The 20,530-nt window shown below is 53.4% G+C and overlaps 1 protein-coding gene across 9 annotated transcripts in view; it reads left to right on the top strand.

The window, feature by feature from the left end:
• Positions 1-20,530, top strand: part of TSPAN18 (tetraspanin 18) — a 171,660-nt gene that overhangs the window by 142,922 nt on the left and 8,208 nt on the right. For all 9 annotated transcript variants that reach the window (XM_074372132.1, XM_074372133.1, XM_074372134.1 and 6 more), the window contains 4 exons: positions 5,323-5,406; positions 10,124-10,196; positions 12,586-12,780; positions 19,652-19,726. In XM_074372132.1, coding sequence (XP_074228233.1) covers positions 10,134-10,196; positions 12,586-12,780; positions 19,652-19,726 — 333 coding nt within the window. In that variant the 5' untranslated portion in view covers positions 5,323-5,406; positions 10,124-10,133. The remainder of the gene's footprint in view (positions 1-5,322; positions 5,407-10,123; positions 10,197-12,585; positions 12,781-19,651; positions 19,727-20,530) is intronic.

The raw sequence follows: 20,530 nt of genomic DNA, 5'->3' as shown, positions 1-20,530 counted from the left end.
CTGATACACAGAGCGACCTTCACCCTTCTATGCTCACACTCAAGTTCAGATTGCCCAGGTGGCCTTGCCTTCAGCGCCCTGACTATGGCAAGTCAAATTCTCTACAAACGGGTGCAGAGTCTTTGTCCCCAGAGGCCAGTTCAGTGTAAAGCCAGGAGGATGGAGCCAGGAGGTGTCTGGGATGAGTGCCTTCTGTGGCCTGAGTCCAGCCCAGGTCCATGGGGCAGAGGGTGTGGAGTGTAGCAAGGGTCACTCTGGGGACCAGCAACTTAGAGTCTCTGGGGCCACACACCTCTGGAGGACAGCCAGGGCAGGACAGGAATCCTGCTTTGTTCCAGAATTTCCTCCAACCTATTGTGTGAGTTTGGGCCAGGATTTCATCTCTCTGAGCCTTGGTTTCCTCATCTGTAAAGCAGGAACCCCCATCTCCTGGGGAGGATTGGAAGGTTCAATGAAATAATGTGGGTAAAATGCTTTTAGAAGTCAAACTAAATTAAGATGTTAGTCTTAGGAGGCGGCCTTGAGTGGTGAGAAGACCAGTGGGCTTAAAATCAAGATCTCCTGATTCTGGCTCGGCTGTGTGAGTTTGGGCCAAGCCCTGCCCCTCTCTGGGCCTCAGCATCCCCCAGTGTGAAAAGAGGAAATTGGAGTCAGCCCTCACTAAGGCTTCCTCCTTTGAAGATTCTCAGATGGAAAGGCGCTGTGGGAGTTGTGGGGCAGAGGAGACGGCATGTGGCAGGGATGCCGTGCCCAGGCCTGATTTGGCTCACAGACTAGGGACCGGGCCTTCCCAGAAGCTGCAGCCACTCTCTGCTTCCTTGACATTCAAGACTCCATGAGTGTGGGGGCCGGGGAAGGCTGTCATTTAGGATCCAACACATCGACCGCAGGCTGTACCTCCGGGAGCCTAATTAGATGTTATTCCCCATCAGCTGTGTCCGTGTCCCCACGTCCGTGCTATCACCAGGCACGCCAGGATTTGGGGCCAATTGCTTGTTTATGAGACCGTCTGTCTTGGGATGAGGCCCAGCAGGCACAGCCAGTTCTCCCCACCCGCATCAGCTCTGAACCTGATGACAAGAAGCATTGTTATTCTGACAAGCCTCAGCCCCAAGTTCTGACGAAGGAAAATCTAGGCCTTAGAGTCAGGCAAGCCTAGTGTCAGTTCTGGCTCTGGGACCTTTCTAGCCCCTCAGAGCCTTAGTTTCCTCTTCTGTAAAAGGGAACGATGGTAATATCATCTAATTTGCAAGTCTCTTTGGAGGACTGAGTAGGATCTTTATAGGTAAACGCCCGTGACACGATGTTCTGCAGTATCACTGGGGCTCAATAAATGTCGGTCCCTGCGTCGTCCTCCCCATGCACAGGCCCCCAGCTTCTAGGCGCCCCCTGCAGGCCCGGGGCGGTCAGCGCTCGCTTCTCTGTCCTGCCCGGCAAATGCCCAGGATACTTGGTTGATGTGGCTGTTAACACTCCTCTCCAAGTACTGGGTTATTGATTCTCACTAGACTTGAGTGAGTCCTTGAGGGACAGAAGTCGCTGGCCTCCGTGCCTTGGACCAAGCCCAGTGCTGGCACTAGCAGGTGCCAGGCGGGCCCAGGAAGGAAGGAACGGGATGTACAGCCGCTAAAGTGCTTTCACCAGCATCATTTCTTTCGATCTGCATAATAACCCTGGGAGTTAGATCTGAGAACCCCCATCTCACAGATGAAGAGATGGAAGCTCAGGAGGTGAGGAGGCTGGCCCAGGTTTTACAGCCTGTTGGGGGCAGAGCCCACACTGATTGGAACCCAGGTTGTTGGAGTTAAGGCTGCTCCCTTGCGCCCCCCTGAAACTCTGCTCTGCACCACAGCGCCTTCCCCTGGCCAGGGCTCGTACAAGACATTTCTGGGCTCCCACCAGCCCAGGTCTAGCTTTGCTTCCTCCGGTGGGGGCTTCTCCATTGCTCCTGTCCACCTGCCTCCTTTTCTCTCTCTCCAGAAAGCTTGCCCGGGCGGTGGGGGTGGTGAAAGTAAAAGGAGTGATTTATGAACTGAGCTGTTCTTCCTAATCAGAGAACCCCTCCTGGGCCTGCTCTGTGCAGATGGGACTGAGCCGCCATCTGGGGGCAGTGGAAGAGGCAGATTAATAAAGCTGTGTGGCCCAGGCCGGGGCCTGCAGAGGAGAACCCAGCGGTGCTGTCTGACCTCGCCCCGTCTCTGCCCCTCTCCGGGCCTCAGGGCTCCCATCTGTCAAAGGATGGCAGGTTGGGGTCATCCCCCAGAGGCCTCCATTTGGCACGGGGGAGGATGCTAGCTGGCTCTCTGGGATGCTGCCTGGTTGCCTGATTCAGGGCAGAGCAGCACTGAGCTGGAGATTTTGGAGACTGAGACATAGAACTCCCTTTCTGGGGTCCTGTCTCTAGTGCCACGTCAATGTCTGGTGTCTTATCAGGAGCTCTGGTTTAGAGTCTAGCAGTCTGATTCATGACCATGTCTTACTAACCATGTGAGTGAATCCAGGCCAGTTAATTATCTGCTGAGCCTTTGTTTCCTCATCTGTAAAATGGGATAATAATGACACCCACCTCCTAGGTGAAGATTAAGTAAGAGAATGCAGGAGAAACGCTTAGCAGAGTCTGGTACATAGTGAACGCTCAACACTGCTAATTATGATTAGGTTTATCACAAAATTGTAGCGATTAGTCTGACTTTGGGGCCATTGAGAGGAAAGATAATGTATATCCATCCTGACCAAGCCATATGTCCATGGTCTGCCCCACGCCTACCTCCATTGATAACAAGTGAATGTGGTTTGGGCATCCACTTTCTTCCATATATGATGATGCTGATAATAATACTCCCCACGGGAACAGTGCTTTGCAGTTTTCCAAGTGTTTTCACATCATATCACTTCATTGTTCATGAGCTTCAGATTCTTGCAGCCACCTTTGGCTTCAAAATTGAGAACTACAGTTTTCAGAGGAGAACCTAGCATCTCGGGGAGGGTAGTGACTTTCTGAAGGTCTCAAGGGAGCTGGCCCAGGCAGGTGCCACCTGGGCTGTGCAGAGGCAGGGGTGATGGCTGAGCCTGACAGGGGTCTCCCAGGCTGTCCTTTCCCAGCGTCTCCTTAGTGTAGATCTTCGCTGTGTCAGGAAAAAATCAGGGAGCGGGGCATCCTGATGGAGGGGGCGTCAGGGAGACACCAGAGATTCCAACGGAGTTCAGCACTTCCTCCCTGTCCCTGGGTGGGTCTCTATGTCACCCACACCTCTCATCCCAGCCTCAGCGTCCAGAGGAAGGTGGGCCTTCCCAGCCTGAGATGCTGGGCAGAGAATGGTGATGTTAAGGCACCAGGGCTGGGATAGGGCAGGGGAGGAGCAGGGGTAAGAGAAAACGATGACCTCCTCCCTGCTTCCCTGAGCTCTGGGGCCAGGTGTGGGGTGCCACCCCTGAACTAGACACTGGGGCTCCCCTTCCTAAGGCCGCAGAGACCTGAGATCTAGGAAGGAGCCTAAGTTGGCTTCATGCTGCCCAGTGAGCCATTCCTGGACAGAGTTTGTACCCAAAGCTCCTTGGGCCTTGCCTAGACCCAGGGGGCTCCTCCCCCTAGATGTCCACTCAGCTAGCAGTGTCCTGCCAGGTAGTGACACTGTCCTCCCCTCCCCACACCCCCACGGTCAATTTCTAAGGATCCACCACTGTTCAGATGGTGCTGGACTTCTGCCCTCTTCCCCTCTCCTGGCCCCCAACACAGCTTTTCTAATATCTTGCCTGGAGTTTGAGAAAGAGCCTAGAACCCAGGAGGATGCTCAGCTTTGCCCCTTACCTCTCTAAGCCTCAGTTTCCTTCTGTAAAGTGAGGCAATAGGCTCCCTAGCAAGGCTGTCACGAGGATTCACCGTAATCACACGGGTGGATGAAGCCCGTTCTGTGAAAGCTACTTTTGATTCTGACTCCTGGGCGTGGATTTTCCGGTCCATCGCTTACTAGTTGGTGATGTTAGACAAGTCACTTCCCTGTCCAGGTCTCTGTTTCCCCATTGTAAAATGAGGGTGATGGTACAATATCTACTTCCTAGGGTTGTTCTTGCATTTAATGAGGTCATGCATGTAAACATACAGCCCAGAGCCCTACAGCCAACACTGAGGTTGAAGAGCTTACCACGTGTGTATGTTTAGGTCAAATGGGTACCAGATCCCAGGGCCTCCGAGAGCTCTCAGGAAGGCGGCCCCTTCTTCTGTCTTTCCATCTGCCCATCTCTACCTCTACACACCCTCCCCTCAAGACTCCCTCCCCTTCCCTGTGAAGCCTCCCCAACTGCCACCAGTGGAGTTACACCCGTGGAGTTTGTCCTCCTTCCTGTGGGTCCCCAGCCCTATTGTCCTCCCTTTCCATGTCTCCTCCAGTCCCCTACCCCGGCCACCACCCAAGTGTGAGTGCCTGCCTATTTGCGTCTTCATTCCCTAACAGAGCACCCAGCACATAGTTGGAGCTGCTGAGTGGATAGATGGATGGGTGGATGGATGGATGGAGAGATGGAGTGATGGAGAGGAACCTTTCACAACCTGCTTCTCCACTGATGAGAATGGGAGGGAATCTGACTGGCACCCGAGACCCCGAAATTCCTCCTTCCTCCCCATAGGAATGCTCACTGCAGCCCAAACTTCCCCGGGCCTCAGATTTTTCCTGGAAGTGTTTGAGCAGGACTCAGCCATGGAATTCCCTCACAGGTGTGGTAGAACAGGGGTCTCCATCTGGGCCCATTTGACTGCTGAAATCAAGCCCTCATTTCTACTGCTCAGAGCTGGCTCTCTAGAGGAGCCTTCTGGTGGATCCTTATGCAAAGCTAAGGAATGCTTTCCAGCATCCAGTTTCTCTCTCCTGGGAGTCAGGATTTCCAGGGAGAGTGTTTGATGAACAGGGCTGTGCTGGCCTTCTCTCTGCTGAGGCATCACTGCAGATGCCCAGGTAGCGTCCAGGTGCATGGACCACTACACCCATCCTCTCCTCCCGGTTCACCAGCCACACACAGCATATCAGCAGAGATGCAGCCCATGCCAGAAACTGTCTTTTGAAGTCTTTTGAAGATGTGGTTCCCCACGCAGCCCCAGGAAAGGCACCTGGGAGCCACCATCTGGGCAGAAGGCAGGCACCCCATGTGGGCCTCCCCAGCTGGAGTGGACCAGGTGCTGAGAGCTTTTCATTAGCGCTAACGGGCCCAGATCAGCAAGGCCCTTGCCCTGAATGTGTGTGTCTGGGGGGACGGGGTTTTATAAACAGCTTCTTGAAGATAACTGCTCCTTATTGACTTCCTAGAGTAACTGAATATTTTCTCTTACAGGACAGGCTGGGCCCATAAAAGAAATATACAGGAACCCCTGTGACCGGGAGACTCTGTCCTGCTGACACCCAAAGAACTGCCCAGGTGACAAGTCTGCAGTTGCTCCCCGTGAACCTCTGCCCCCCTCACACACCACTTTGTCTCTGCATCAAATCTTTCTCAGTCTCCGTCTGTCCCTTCCTATATCCTTCTTTGCTGTCTGTCTTTCCCTGTCTCCTCAGTCTTTCTCCATCTTTCCCTCTCTGACTTTGTCTATTTTTCTGATTTGCTAAGTCTCTACTATTCTTTATGGCTCTTTTCTCTTTTCCTACTATTCATTCATTCATTCATTCATTCAGATGTGTGAACTGAGGACCCAAATGTGCCGGGCACTGCCCTGGACACTAGGAATATGGCAGTGAACAAAACAAGCCCATGCCTTTCTAAGCTTACATCCTAACAAGGGAAGGTGTATACTACCAAAATAAATAAAACATTTGAGTGTGTAGAGAATCCACAGGGCACTCGCCTGGGCTTCAGGAAACAGGGCTCTGGGCCCAGATCCCTCACCAATTGGTTCTGTGACTTGGCCAAATCCCCTTCCCTTTTATGAAAGTTTTCCCATTTCCACAGTGAGGGTGTTGGGCCAAACCAGTGCTGCCCTACCTTTTCATGAGCAAGAACATCTTCTTTTATTGAAATGCTGGTGATGTGAGTTATTCAAGGGCTGGATTCTAAATCAGCGCTTACACGAAGTAGTGTCACGTAAAAGGTCCCCTTAAACCCCCTTAAAGCCTTAAACACCTGGCTTTGTTATACGTGAGACAGTTGCATCCAGGGTCACGCTGTATGATAAAACAGCCACCTGTAAGCCCCCAACCTTCCCTGGCCGAGGTGGGGGAGTGGGGTTTAATTGCTCCAAAACCCAAGACACTTGCCCCTTGATCCAGCGGGTGGTGAGGGGATAATTTCTGAGTTATTATTTGAAATCCTGAAAATGGCTTTAGGATAGTGCTACCCAGTTTGAGAACCACCAACCACGCTCATTCTCTCCGCGGAGAAATCCTCCCCATCGGAGTCCTCCCCTCTCCTGACACGGAGAATGGTGGCTCCCTTGGCCAGGGTCTGGGAGAGTCCGCGGGAGGACGGCCTGGGAGCTGGGCGGGGCGGAGGAAGGAAGGGGCGGAGCCACTGTGTGTCCGGTGTAAAGTGAGGCAACCTACATGTGCTCTCATTTAATCCTAAATCCTCAGGATTCCCTCAGCAGATCAGCATTCCTGGCCCCTCTTTGCAGACACAAAAGCAAAGGTCCAGGGAGGGTGTGTGATTTGTCCATGGTCGCGAGGGTAGAAAGTGGTGGAGCCAGGACCTGTGTGACCCTGCAGCCCGCACCCACACTGCCCTTCTCCCCGCCTGACCGTCAGCTCCGTGGAATGGGGAAACCTCAGTAGACTTTTCACCCCGCCCCAGGGAGGGCGTGTCATTTCCTTTTAGCATTCCCCTTCATCCCCGCACGTCTCCTTCATAAGTGCCTTTTGAACATCTTTCTTGAGGGACAACTAAGCCTTTGGACTTAATGGCCTCCACTGTTTTCTCAATCCACCTTCCAGAGACGATTTTATGTTCCCACTCTCCTTAAAGGTAAATCAGGAAACTGTGTGGTGATGAGCTTTGCTTCCAAAAGGCTCTGTGGGTGGGTGGAGATCCAGGCAACGATTTGAGGTGCCATGTGCCTGTCACTCTTGTCTAGCCAATTAGCCATGGAGATGTGTCCTCATAGTCAAAAGTCCTTGCGGATGGAGGAGCTGGTGGTTGTTGGTCTTTGGACCTCAGACCCACAGTGGGTGATGGCCCAGAAAGCTGTCTCCCCTGGCTAATGAGAAATAAAGTGGCAAAGGAGATGTGAAGACAGGCCTGAAGTTTGGAGGAAAATGGATGAATGGGGCCAGGGAATTAGCATTCATTGAAAATGATGATTAAGAGTTGAGGCTCCACATTAAGACAGACCTGGGTTCAAATCCTGGCTCAGGCGCTCAATCCTGTGTGACCTTAGACAAATGGTCCCACCTCTCTGAGGTTCAGTTCCCTCACCTAAAAAAGGGAAATGACATTACCATCCAGGCGCTTTATGAGGATTAAATGAGACTGTGCATGTTCTTTGGCACATAGTCAGAACTCAAGGGGAGCCAGCTGTTACTTGCTGTTGCTGTTATCAGCTACCATGTGCCAAGCTCTGTGTTCAGTATTTTCCATACATCATGAGGAAGGCATTATTTTTTATACTAATTTTAAAGACAAGGAAACTCATATGCATGCCATTCAAGTACTTGCGCCAGGCCACCAGCTAAGCCTGGCAGAGCTGGGATTTGATTCTCTGTCAGGCTCCAAAGCCCTCTGTCCACTAGTGCACCCCGCCCTGGAGCTGGAATCCAGACTTCCCTATCTCCACCCACCCTCCAGCTCACATCATCTCTTTTTCTACCTGCCTCCCCTCTTTGAGGCTGGTCCCAGGAGTCACGTCTCCTTTGACTGCATTCATCTGGGAGCCCAGCACTCCGTTAGATGTAGTATCTAATGAATGTGGTACATAATAAATACAGGTAGCCCATTTATGAGCTGCCATATTTATTACGTCCCTTAATGGCCAAACAGCCGGAGCCGCCTGAAGCCAGATCCGAACCTGGGGAACAGCTTTGCCTGAGTGGGCAGGAGAGGAGCCCCGAGCCTGGCCTCCTGCGGACTTCTCAGCGTCTCACTGGGGTGGCCCCTTCTGCCCTCCAAAGGCCCGCCTGAGTCCGAGCCTGATGGCAGGAACTGACAGGCCAAACTTCACCTCTATCACTTTGCAGATGAGGTCACTGGGGCCAGAGAGGAAGTGATATGCAGAGCGGATGTCTCTCTGCCTGAACAGCTGCCCCCAGACTAGAGGGAACACAGGATCTAGAGTGGGCTGAGGGGCGTGCCCACAAGCTCCAGGATGTTGGGCACCTTCACCTCTCTGGGCCTGTGTCCTCATCTGTAAAATGGACACAGTGCTTCCTGCTTCATGGAGTTGTTGAAAGATTCAGGGCAGTCGTTTCATGGAGCTGATGCGTGGCTGGCAAAGAGTCGCTGCTCAGTAAACATTCTTTTCTGTCCTCATCCCTCTTTCCAAGCAGCACAAGGTCTCAGCAGATGTGTGGAGTTGTATCAGCCAAGTGCCCAAGGCAGAGGGGGTCATCATGCAGTGCCTAGGGTGCAGGTCCTTGTCCTGGGGTCCTGATCTCATGGACAACGACAACCCATCAAGTCACCCAGGACTGTAAAGTTAGGTGTGTTCTTAGTGAGAGCTGCCCACCCCACCCTGAGCCAGGTGCTGTGGGGGGCCCTGACATAGGACTTCTCTTTTAATCCTCACGACATGCCACAGTGTAGGTCATAAATGCCCATTATGCAGATGAAGAAACTGAGGCTCTAAAATGTTACATCACTTACTAAAGACACAGAGGGAGAGAGGTGTGAAGAGCCAGGCTTGGAGCCCAGGTGTATCTGACTTCAGAGCCTGTGCCTGGAACCACTGTGTTTAGATGCAGGTTAGGTGCTGCTTCTAGAAGGTCAGAGCGGGAGGAGACGGAGAAGGGCTGCTGGGTTGGCCTGGAGACCTGTTCTGGAGGAAGAGAGCCTGGACGTGGTGATGATACAGGAGACAAGGATGACCCACCGTCAAGGATGATGCTTTAACAACTGGTGGGCCTGGCAGGGACCAAGAGATGCTAGCTAAACAGGCCTGCCATACCCATGGGTCCCCACTGAATCTCAGCCCTCCGCCGCCTGCTGGGAGGATGAGGCCTGGAACAGGGGAAGGGGTAGGTCCTCCTGGGTGAAAAAAAAAGTGTGAAAATAGTGATTATTGTATATTGAATATGACAGTGACTTGTCATATACCTTGAGGGCTGCCTTGTGATCGCAGAGGCTGTCTGCTTCCCCCAGAGATGGGGGAGGGCTACGTCTTGTTTTCAAGCCCCAGAGCCTGGCATCCAGTCAGTGCACAATAAATGTCAGCTGAATAGAATTGTATCCAGTAACTTACTACTATAAGCTTACTTAGGTAGGGACAGGGGAGACTCCAGGGGGAGGTGGGAGCTGCAGGTCTCGTGATGGAGGGAGTCAGGGCAGAGGGAGGGTCTTGTCCCAGGAGCGGGGCTTGGAGCCCCAGGTAGGCGCCCCTACCTCTTTCCCCTGCAACACCCCTCCTCAGAGGGCAGTCAGTCATTCAGGCCGGAGGGCAGGTAGGGTGGTAGGAAGTTTGTCGGGCCTGGGTTCTGATCCTGCTCTGCCACCTTGGCAAATCGCTCAAGGCTCTGAGCCTTAGTTTTTCATCTTCCAAATAGAAAGTTCACATCTGCAGTCAAGTAACATCATGATGTCACACCACTGAGCACCTGCCACGTGGTGCTAAGGACATTATTGTGTTATGTGAGTTAACCCTCCCAACCCGGCTTGGAGGAAGCTTCTGTTTTTAATTTCTATTTTCAAGCTGGGGACAGCGAAACTTAGAGAGGTGGAGTAATTTGCCCAAGACCACACAGCAAATGAATGGTAGAGATGGGGCTTGAGCCCAAGCAGGCTGGCTCATGAGTTCTCACTCCTAACCCTGCTCCCACAGGTCAGAGCACCATCCCTGGGATGCGGAAGTTGTTATCAGTGCCCTCTTCCCCCACCGGCTACAAGAGCAGGCCGGCCACTGGGACACCCCAAGGAGGAAGGGAGGGAGGAGAGGCCAGGGTTCTTTCTGGAGGGGATCCCCCAGCAGGAGGATTGAAGGGGCCTTGCTGTTTTGTAGGTGGAGAACCATGGAAGGCGACTGTCTAAGCTGCATGAAGTATCTAATGTTTGTTTTCAATTTCTTCATATTTGTAAGTATTCCCGGAACTTGCCTGGGGTCTTTCTAAGACTCTGTGGGGTGGGCAGAACTGACTCCTGCTTGGAAACAGTCACACTGGGCTGAGTCCCAGGGACAGGAACCAGGGCTGGTGCCAGAAGCGGCTCTAGCTGCCCAGCCAGGAGTCTGGCAGGGAGGCCTCTAGCAGTGCCCCCCATGCCCCGACTCCTAGGGCCCACCATCACAGGAGAGACATTTTGCACAGCTTCTGGGATGGTTCAGCTACTCTAAAAAATAAAAGGATAGGGGCCTTGGTCCTGGCTGCTGTCTTAGGATCTGACCCCTGGTAGGGAATTGGGGAGAAAGGGGGATGGGGTGATCAGAGGGCAGCAGGGAGCCCCACCCTGACCCCCGGAGCAATTATGGACATCGGAGCTGGATGGGCTGAGCTGATGCAGCCACCTGATTAAATCTGAAACCTCTCTGGGACGAGAGACCTGGGTTCCAAGCCCAGCTCTGCACCCTACCAGCTCCATGATCTGAAGCACATTTTACCTCTCTGAACCTCAGTATCTTCATCCCTTCATCACCAACCTCAGTGGGGTTATTGAAAACGAAGCAAGATTAGTTTAGGCAGTGCCTGGAATGTGTCGCCTCCATCTCCATCCAACCTGTAGATTCTGTACGGGACAGAGCAGAGGCCCCGAGAGCTCCAGTGCCCTGCAGCACAGTGTACCTGATCTGCTCAGGCCCAGGGCATGGCCCCGGAGCAGAGCCAGGTCCTCTCATGACCCCACCTCAACCTTTGTCCTAGTGCGGCCTAGACCTGGAGGAGTAGACATCCACTAGTCTCCTCTAGGGCGGGGTCACTATGAAAGGGAGGCCCCTTCTGGTCAAGACTGATTCTGTCTGTCTGTCTCCATTTATTTTTTATACATTTCAGCAACTCTCCTGGATGCCCTCCCCTGCCCCTAACCCTGAAGAGCAGGGAGACCCACAAACTGGAATTCTAGACCTAACTTCCAAGCTGGGGAGCTGGGTGACCCTGGGCAGCCCCAGGGTCCCCACCTGACATGAGGGGCCTGACCCCCTCGTTGAAGCAGAACTCTACCTGCAGTGGGTAAACCCCCAAACCTCCAACAGCCAGGAGGGAGGACGGGGGATTTCCTGGAAGTTTGTGGGGAGACCAAGGAGAAAGGCATTGCACGGCAGACACCGAAATGTAGACTCTGTCGTTGGCTTTCCCTGGGTCCCTCAGGCCACTCTGTCCCACTGCTGCCCAGACTGCACCTAAAAATGTATCTCTTGCCCCAAACCAACTGACTCTTCCCTGAGCTTACAGACCCTTCTCAGCCATGCCAGAGCTCAGCAGTTTGCTGTCATCCCTCAGGTCCTCCCATCACACAGGGATTTCAAACTCTTCCCAACCTTCAAAATTTGGTAACACCAAACTATTTCTCCTGCAACGGATCTGTTTCCAATACTTGTCTGTGCCCAAGACCAATGGAATAGATGTATATTGAACCCTCTGAGCACATTCACGTCCATTTTGTCCTTTCTTCCTTGGGGCCACCTTGGGAGGTGGGAATTTATGCCTTCTTTTAACCATGAGGAAGCTAAGGCTCAGAGAGGTGAAGCTACCTCCCTAAGGTCACACAGCTAATAAATGACACAGCCTTTTCTCTGGACTAAGCTGCCTCTCTCCAGAGATAAGTAAAGCAGAGAGAGTTGGGCCAAGGAGATGAAGACATAAACAAGAAGGCTTTCTAGGAGCGGATTTGAGAGTCGGGCAGCCCCACCTGAGAGCTCCTGTTGAGGACAAAGAGGATGGCTTTTGTCTGTACTTTCCTGACCCCTAGCACGGTGCAGGCAGAGCACAGGAGTCAGAGGATGTTCATGGAGTTGGTGAGGGTCCTTGGGGTTAGAGTCAGGGAGGCCTGCGATTCAGCCCTGGATCTGCCATGAATTTACTGTGTGACCTTGGGCAAGTCATTAGCCCCCTATGGGACTCAGTGTGGAAGCAGAGGGTTGGACTGAATGACCTCATTACCCCACATCCCTAACATTTAAGGAGAATATAAGGTGGCAGATAAACTCTACAGAACGTGGTTCTTGGCAGCCTGAGGTGGGGCGTGGGTCAGAGACTGGGCTTAGAGGATGCGTGATGTGCTTCAGGTCAGGGTAAGCAGGGAAATTCAAAGCAGAGGAGAGTGCTGCCGGGACATTGGCTCAGGTGACAAATGGAGTTTCTGCCCAGTTCACTGGGCCCTCGGCGCCTGCGCCCCAGGGCCTCCCAGGGAAACGGTGTGTGTGTGTGTGTGTGTGTGTGTGTGTGTGTGTGTGTGTGTGTGTGTGTGTGTGTGTGGCATATCTAACCTCCATGTCTGTTTCTCCTCCCCATTCTGGACTGGCCCGGGGAGCAGCTTGGGGGCGCCTGCCTGCTGGGCATCGGCATCTGGGTCATGGTGGACCCCACCGGCTTCCGGGAGATTGTGGCTGCCAACCCCCTGCTCATCACGGGAGCCTACATCCTCCTGGCCATGGGGGGCCTGCTTTTTCTGCTCGGCTTCCTGGGCTGCTGTGGGGCCGTCCGGGAGAACAAGTGTCTGCTGCTGTTTGTGAGTGCCCATCCCTCACTCCACCCCTGGGTGCCCTGGGGCGGGCAGGGGGGCCTGTGTCCACACTGCGGGGGACTTGCCCTGAGGTCTGAGCCTAGCAGTCCATCCTCCAGGAGCGGGAGCCACACCAGCCCATCCTGGCTCTGCGCTGGACCCACTCCTGCCGACTGGGCGAGCTGCCCCCAGCTGGACAGTGGCCTTGGCCCCCAGGTCTGAATAGCCAGGCTTCTCTGAGACAGGGTCGACCGAGAGCATTGACTCACGATGCTTTTTTACCCGCTTGCTTTTAAGAACTCAAATATACAACTCCGTGGTAAAAGAGTTAAGATAGCTATTGGATAAATCATTCAGTTTTCGCATTTCCACTTGTAAAATAGAAGTGCTATGCTCTCTGAAGGTCCTTTATTCACTAAATAAATAGTCCTTGAACTGCTATTATGGGCCACATTGCTCACTAGGTACTGCATCAAGGCCCAAGGGTGGCCATCCCCTCCCTGGGGGACAGGCAGTGGGAGGCCATTGAGCCTATGAGGATGAGGCGGGCAGGCAGGCCTGGGTGTGTGTGTGTGTGCGCCCTGCTCTGTCCTGTGACTAACAATATGACCCTGGTCTAATTTCTCAGCCTCTCTGAGCTTTATTGTCTGCTCGTTAAGAGAGGGGCAACCAGCTCAGCTGTAGGTTGGAACCAGACGAGGCCAAGAATGCATGTTCTGTTTCTCTGGTCTTCGGTATTCACACGGGCTGTGGTCCTTTGGGCCTCTGCCTGCTTCCCTGGCCTTGGTGACAGGGCTCCTTCCCCTACAAGGTCCTGTGCTCCGTGGGCCAGGAAAACTGGATTGAGCACTGTCCTGCTGCAGGGTAAGCTAAAAACAGCCCAGCTTAGAAAAGTGTGCGTGTAGATGGGCCAACTTGCAGGCATTCCTCATGGGTGAGCGGCTGGGGGACAGGAGTTATGTGATGGGGAGACTTGGGCTGGCCAGTGATGTGGGCTGGTCAGCCGGAGGACTTCCTTAAAAGGGGCCTGTCCACTCCTACCGATGAGCCAAAACTAGTGGCTTGGGGAGGCAGAGATCTGGCACAATGCCTCCTCTCCAGATTAGAACAGATGGCTCAGCCCCCACTTGTGTCACAGAAAGTGAAATCAGCTGTGAAATGTGTGACATGGGAGCCCTGGGTCCCTCTGGCCTTGGGCAGCCACCTAAATACTGCAAACTTTTCATCTGGAGAGAAACAAAGAAACCTGTGGGCGCCCCCTGGTGGAGGGCTCTGTATCGCGTCAAATGGTGCTTGGAAAAGTGGGCTTGGGGAGCCCCAGGGACTTGGAAAGGAGCTGAGTCTGGGTCCCAGGACAAACCAAACCTCCCTTCCCCCAACACCCCCTTGCACCTTGGCCCCCGGGGCTCATCCACCATTAATGGGCTCATCTCTGAAGCCAAGACAGGAAACCAGGCTGGGGCTCTGGGCCAGAAGCAGACTAGGGGCCTCGCAAGGCCTCTCCAGCTAAATGGCTCTGTCTGAGCCTGCCCCTGGATGAGGACATCACTGAGACCCAGGGGCAGGAGGAGCTTTGCCCCAAGACCCTGGAGAGAGAGTTAAGTCCTGGCTGTGTCCTCCCGGCTCACCGAACCTTAATGTCGCTCCTTCCCACCCCTCCCTTCTGCCTTCTTCCTCGGTTTTGTCTCTTCAGTCCATGTGTCTCCCTTTCTTTTATCGCTCTTTCTCTGCCTCTGTCTCCCTGTCTCTCTCTGCCTTTCTCTTGATCGCTTGTTTTCTCTTCCTGCTGCCTTTCCTGATCTTCTTCTGAACCTGACTTGCCTCTACTCCCCTCTCCCTGCCTCTCCTTTTACTGCCCCCTCCACCCTCTTCTCCTCCCCGCCCCTGCCCACCCCTTCCCTCCCTCTCCCCTCCCCTCCCCCAGAACACACAGGCCTGAGGTCACAGTGCAGGGCAAAGGCAGGGGACTCTTGGACCCAGGTCTCCTGTCTCTCAGACCAGGGCTGGCCCAGGAGCTCCTAATCTGGAACGGACTCAAGTGGTCCCAAACGCACCTAAAATTACATGCAAAACATTACGTCAGGGCCTCCGTGTGTGTGCCTGTACATGTGTGTTGTATGTGTGTGTGGTGTGCGTGCATGCATGTTTTTGGAGCCACTACAGCTTCTGGAAGGTTTTCAGAAAGAGTCATGACCAAAGAAATAAAAAGGACCACTTTCTCCTCCAACCTGACTGGCTGTGGGGTGGTTCCAGCTGAAGAGAGGCACCAAGTCTCACCCTTCCTAGCCACTGGGGTCCTCTGAGAAGCCTGAGATGCCTCCTCCACCTTCGGGGAGGGAGAGAGGACTTGTCCTGAGAGAGGCCAGGCGGGAGCGACTTTAGCCACCTCTGGAGCCACGGCTCAAAGACCTGCCACAAAGGAGGCCTGGGAACAGGGTTAGCTGGGTGTCCCCTCCCCTTGCTCTGAGGCTAAACCCTGTGGTGTCCTGGTGACCCTTAGCCCAGGGACAATGAGCCTAATATCCACGTCACCCTATGATCAACTTTTCTAAAGACATTTTCCAAACACTCTCGTTGATCAATGTTGCAGCACTTTCTTGTACAATAGGACAATTTTAGCCTGTTACTGACATTTGTGGCATCCCTTTTTTCCTGGTTGCTTACCTATGAGCAGTTCAAGGAATGTTTTTAGCCCATTTATTTAAAGATTCACAGTTTTAAAATATTTTATAACAAAAACATGCTAAATTGGAAAAGAGAACAGCAAAAAGAGACGAGTGTAATTTGAAAGTGATAAAAGAGCTGAATTGCTCACAAAGTATGTACATTTGGTAAATATTTATTAGAAATGAGAACTAAAAGCAGACGTGCTGTAGGCAGATAGGTTAGAAAAGTCTAGAAATGCTCACGAGTAGGCAAAGTAGCAGTTTTTTACCCCTCTGTTAATTTTCCCATCCTAAAGCAAAGTGTTGTAAATCTGATGTTCAGGAATTACTGGCGAATGTGTCCTTAGGCAAATGGGATGAGGTCAGATTAACTCGAGGCAAACAAACTCTGGGAAAGGCCCCGGTTAGGGGGAGCCCCAGAAAGCATCAGGACAAGCTCTATGGTGGGGCACAGGGGGATCCCCTCTAAATAACCAGTGGTAGCCCTGTTAAGCAGGAGGAAATTATTTCATGCCGGAGAAGTTGGCAGAAGCAACACTTACTGATGTTGGCCCCACAGCCCTGCACTTTCCTTCAGGCGACTCGCACTCAAGTCACCCCTGGGTCCCTGTGCTTGAGGGTCCCTGCTCCAGGTAGGAGCAATGGCCAGGAGATCTGCAGACTCCCTTCCTCTGGGGAAGCCCGCTTTCCCCATCAATGAGTTGCCAGGTTCAGTCTTTAATTTCGTCTCATGAATCTTATGCTTTGAAAAGATTCCTGAATCATGACTCTTGGTTCAATGGAAACTCCATGAGGATGGGGACCACATCTGCCTTGTGTGGATTTGTTTGCTGGTACTTAGCACAGTACCTGGCACAGAGTAGGTGCTCAATAAACAGCCCTGGAATGAAGGAACAGAGAGAAGGTAGTCTCAGAAGTGTGGATAAAAGCAGGGGCTTTGGAGTCAGAAAAACCTGATTCTAATCCCTGCTCTGCCACTTCCTGGCTGTGTGACCTGAGGCCAGTTACTTAGCCTCTCTGAACTTCAGATTCCTCATATGTAAAATGAAGATAATAACACTTCCTCCCCAACCATAGTGTTGTAATCATTGTTCAGTAAGAAAATGTGTGTCTTACCTAACTCTGTTCCTGGCGCAGATAAGCATTTGATAAACGTGGAACTAAAGGAATTGGCATTGATCCACAAGGGACCTCACAGGCCACCTGAAAGTCTTAAGACCTGGAAGCTCTTATGGGTTCAGGATAACATGGTGTTGGGAGGCTGTGTTCTGGAAGCAAAGTTCCCACGTTCATCCCAGCGGTACCACTTACCAGCTGGGCCAGCTTGGTCAAGTTCTCCCCTCTCAGGGTCCCAGTTTCCCCATCAGTAAAACAGAGGTGCTGATGATCACAGCATCTGCCTCCCCAGGCGCCCAGAGGGTTCAAATCCATGTAAGATCCACAGCACTTAGGTGTTCAGCGCTCAATAGGTGGTAGCTATTGTTCTTCTGGAGAATGCCCACGCCAGCACTTGTCTTCAGGAAGGCCATGGTTCCTCTTGGTTCTGAGCCACCATCTGAGCAGTTTTCACGTCGTGCCAGCCTTGTGCACAGCACTTCAGCTGCATCATCTCGCTGAAGTGGTGCTAAGTCCCCTGGAAAGCTCACGCACGCTCCCAGAGTGACAAGCATGCGGAGTTCATGAGTTCTGTCTCATCCATAGTTTATAACTGTGTAAGCCGCGATCAATAGCCAGAGACAGCTCAGCCACATTGCCAGGGTGGAAACCATTCCTGAGGCTGCTCTTTGCCAGCCTGAGGACCGCCAGCAACTCCAGTGAGAGGGCAGAGGGCAGGGCGGGGCTCCGTGGAGGCCACATGAAATGGAACACTGTGACCACCCATCACTAGCCAAACGGAGGTGCCAGGAGCCCTGCCATGGGCCTCGCCCACTGCCATGGGGATGAGAGGCTGCAGGGATGGGGGACATACCTCTCAGCCCAAAGGCCAGCTGGTTGAAGTGGAGTGGGGCTGGGGCTGGCCAAGTGGAATGCAAGTATCGTGGCCACAGGCAGCCTGCCTGGGTACAGGAAGCCTTCTGTCACTCTCCTCTCTGGTTGGGGAGCTCTGCCTCCCACCCTCAGTCCAAGGTCACCACACACAGCTGACTGCAGCAAGGTTGCCCCTGACCTGTCAACCAGAGCCCCAGAGTTCAGCAGAGCCGCTGCCGGGCCAGTCCTGACCCTCGCTCTTCAGCAGAGAAAGAGAGGGGTAGCGCGGTGCTCTGAGAAGAACTGGATTAAGAGGACAGGATTTGCTCTCAAATTTTTGAACTGAGCCCCTTTGGGAGGAAAAGTCAGTTTCCTTCTCTGGGGGCTGAAGAGAAAAGAGACTGTGGAACAGGCTTCAGGTTCTGATGCCAAGCAAACCTCTATGAGACCAGAGACCATGAGCTTGAACCGGAGGAGACCCCCTGATCCTGTGGCTGAGGGGTGAACGATGCATGCCTTGTGCCAGCTGATCAATTGAGACCAGGGATGCTCCTGGGGTTTGGGCATTTAAAAAACAAAACAGCCACCTGGCAAGTCCAGGAGATGTCCAGATCATGGACAGATCAACTTGACATCCATGCTAAGCTCTCCCCGGTAGTGATCACCCCATAGCCCAAGGAGTTTAGAGAAACCTCAGGACCTCTACGGGGCAGCCGCTGTTAGTGCTGAAAAGTCAGGGAGGGAATATGACTGGAGTCTTTCTAGGACAAGGATAAAGTGACAGAAACCTGAGAGGATGAGACACAATCCAGGAGAGAGGTCCGAGGGCATCGTCAACAGCCTATGTGTCTATGAGGAACCCGGAGCGGAGTGTGCACCAGAGCCCGGCTCTGGAGGCCAAGGAAGGAGCTGCACGTGAGCTGGCTCCCGGGCTCCTAGTCCATGTGTGAGAGCCTCAGCGACAAGCTCTGCTCATCCTCGTTGATGACCCGCGGAACACACATCCGCTACTTCATTATTCCCACGGTGACCCTGGGAAGTGGATGTTGTCATCCCCATTTTATTGATGGGGAAACTGAGGCTTGAAGGGGTTTGAGCGATTGTCTCAGGTCACAAAATGAGGCAGGGTGGGCTGAGGTGTCCCCACGCCAAGCCCGGGACCCTTCCCCTCCTTCCAGCCCGGGCATGTGCAGTGTGGGCTGGCAGTTCCGAGGACTGACCCAAGCTGGTCTCCATGTGCACCCTACTGGTGGCCTCCAGGTGACATGACCAGTGCCTGAAGGGTAGCAGAGAGCAAGGTCATTATGGTGAGTTGGTCTCTTATGGATTCATTCACTCATCTGATAGCCGCGTACCGACACCTGTGCTGTCCAGGCGTCGGAAACGCAGCATGCTGAGTCACAGCCTCTGTGCTGATGGTAGTGATGTCACGGGGGCACAGCAGCTGCCTTGCGACACCTCTGCAGGGCACAGTGATGTTGGGGAGCCAGGAAGGAGCTGGGGCCAAACTGGGTCTGGAAAATGAGGAGCTGGCAAGGAAGGGTGGGGGCTTTCTCAGCAGAGGGAGCACAGCTGGCGGACCTTGAGGCCAGAGGCATCATGGTTAATTTGGGCAACACTGAGAAATGCAGGGAGTAGAGCAGAGGTGGGGCCCTGTTAGTTTCCAAACTCCCAGCCCCTGGTTTCTCGGATTTTGATAGACATGCCACCTTTCCTCCAATCTTGCTCCTTTACTGCAGCTGAAGGTTAACGTCACCTCCTGCTTCCCACAAGAATGAAAGGCAGCTGGGCAGGCAGAGGTGGCCCTGGGGCTAGTGGCAGGGGATAGGGTGTCACGGGAAGCCAGCTAGGGATCCCCAAGGACCTCAGGATTCCTACTGCTTGGACAGTCCACCTGGAAGGGCCCCAAACAGGTTTCAACATCGACCTCCTTCCAGGACTGCCAAGTAGGGTTGTTCAGACTGTGCACTGCCCAAGGGGCTTTGTCCGAGGGGTGCCATTTGCACAGAAGGCATATTTATATGTTTACTTTTTCCATATTTATATTGTAACCTTGTCAAAGATGGATTGTTGGTGTGCTTATTATGAAAAATGTCTGGCTTATGGCAGTTAAGTTCCATAATCTTACAAAATCAGTACATAGTGTCAATTGTGTGACAGATGAAAGGGTGTCTTGGCGAGCAGTCACCTGCTCCCTTCCTGCCTGCCCTTGGGGCTCACAAGCTGCCCCCTTCTCTCTGCAGTTCTTCCTGTTCATCCTGATCATCTTCTTGGCAGAGCTCTCAGCGGCCATCCTGGCCTTCATCTTCAGGGAAAATGTACGTACTGGACCCGGTGTATCCCTGGCCCCTGCTTCCAGGGAGAGGTCGGTGGCCGTTCATGGCCAGCTCCTCCCTCCTCAAAGGGGCTCACAGAATCAGAAGCCTCCCATCCAGCAACTGCACCCTAAACCATGACCGATCGCCCCAGCAAGGCCCCGCAGCCCAGAGAGACCCCAGCAAGCCTCTTCTTGCAAAGGCTTTTCCAGAAGGCCAAAGTCAGAGGACCCTTAAGGGTCTCTGCTCTTCCAGAGCATCCGTTGCAACCCCACACCTGGTTCTAGAATCTTCCATTCCACATTTTGCCCAGCAATAAGTCACTGGACAGTCTGGGGATAGTCAGAGAGGCTGTCACCTGAGTACAGAATGTGTGATGTGCAGGAGAGTACAGAGAACTCTCAGATGAGGCCCTGGTAAGTATCCAACTTGGGCAACTTGCCCCCATAGTTCATCTTATCCCAGAGAGATGAGATCCAGCCACCTGGGACTCCAGCTCCCTCCCCTGAGTCTGTCCGAGCCAAACCTCACAAGCAAAGGGGGCCTGGAAACTAACAGAGGACAGGGAGGAAGGGCCAGGGGGCCAGAGACACCAGCTGGCCTGGGAGGTGAGCAGGCGAAGACACAGAGGGGAGGAGGGGACAGCAGCCTGTGGGCAGAGAGTGGTGCCTGGACGGTCTCCCTCTGCTGGGCACCAGCCCCACCTGGGGCCCTGCCCTCTCCCTGCAGCGCGGAGGAGGATGGTCAGACCTCCAGGGAATATCTTGAGGGGAGCAATGACTTCCGGGGACATCTCTGGAAACGGTG

Source organism: Camelus bactrianus, chromosome 10 (genome assembly GCF_048773025.1).
Source record: "Camelus bactrianus isolate YW-2024 breed Bactrian camel chromosome 10, ASM4877302v1, whole genome shotgun sequence".
Taxonomy (NCBI): Eukaryota; Metazoa; Chordata; class Mammalia; order Artiodactyla; family Camelidae; genus Camelus; species Camelus bactrianus.
Note: the sequence above shows the minus strand (reverse complement) of the source record. Positions and strands in the feature narration are given on the sequence as shown.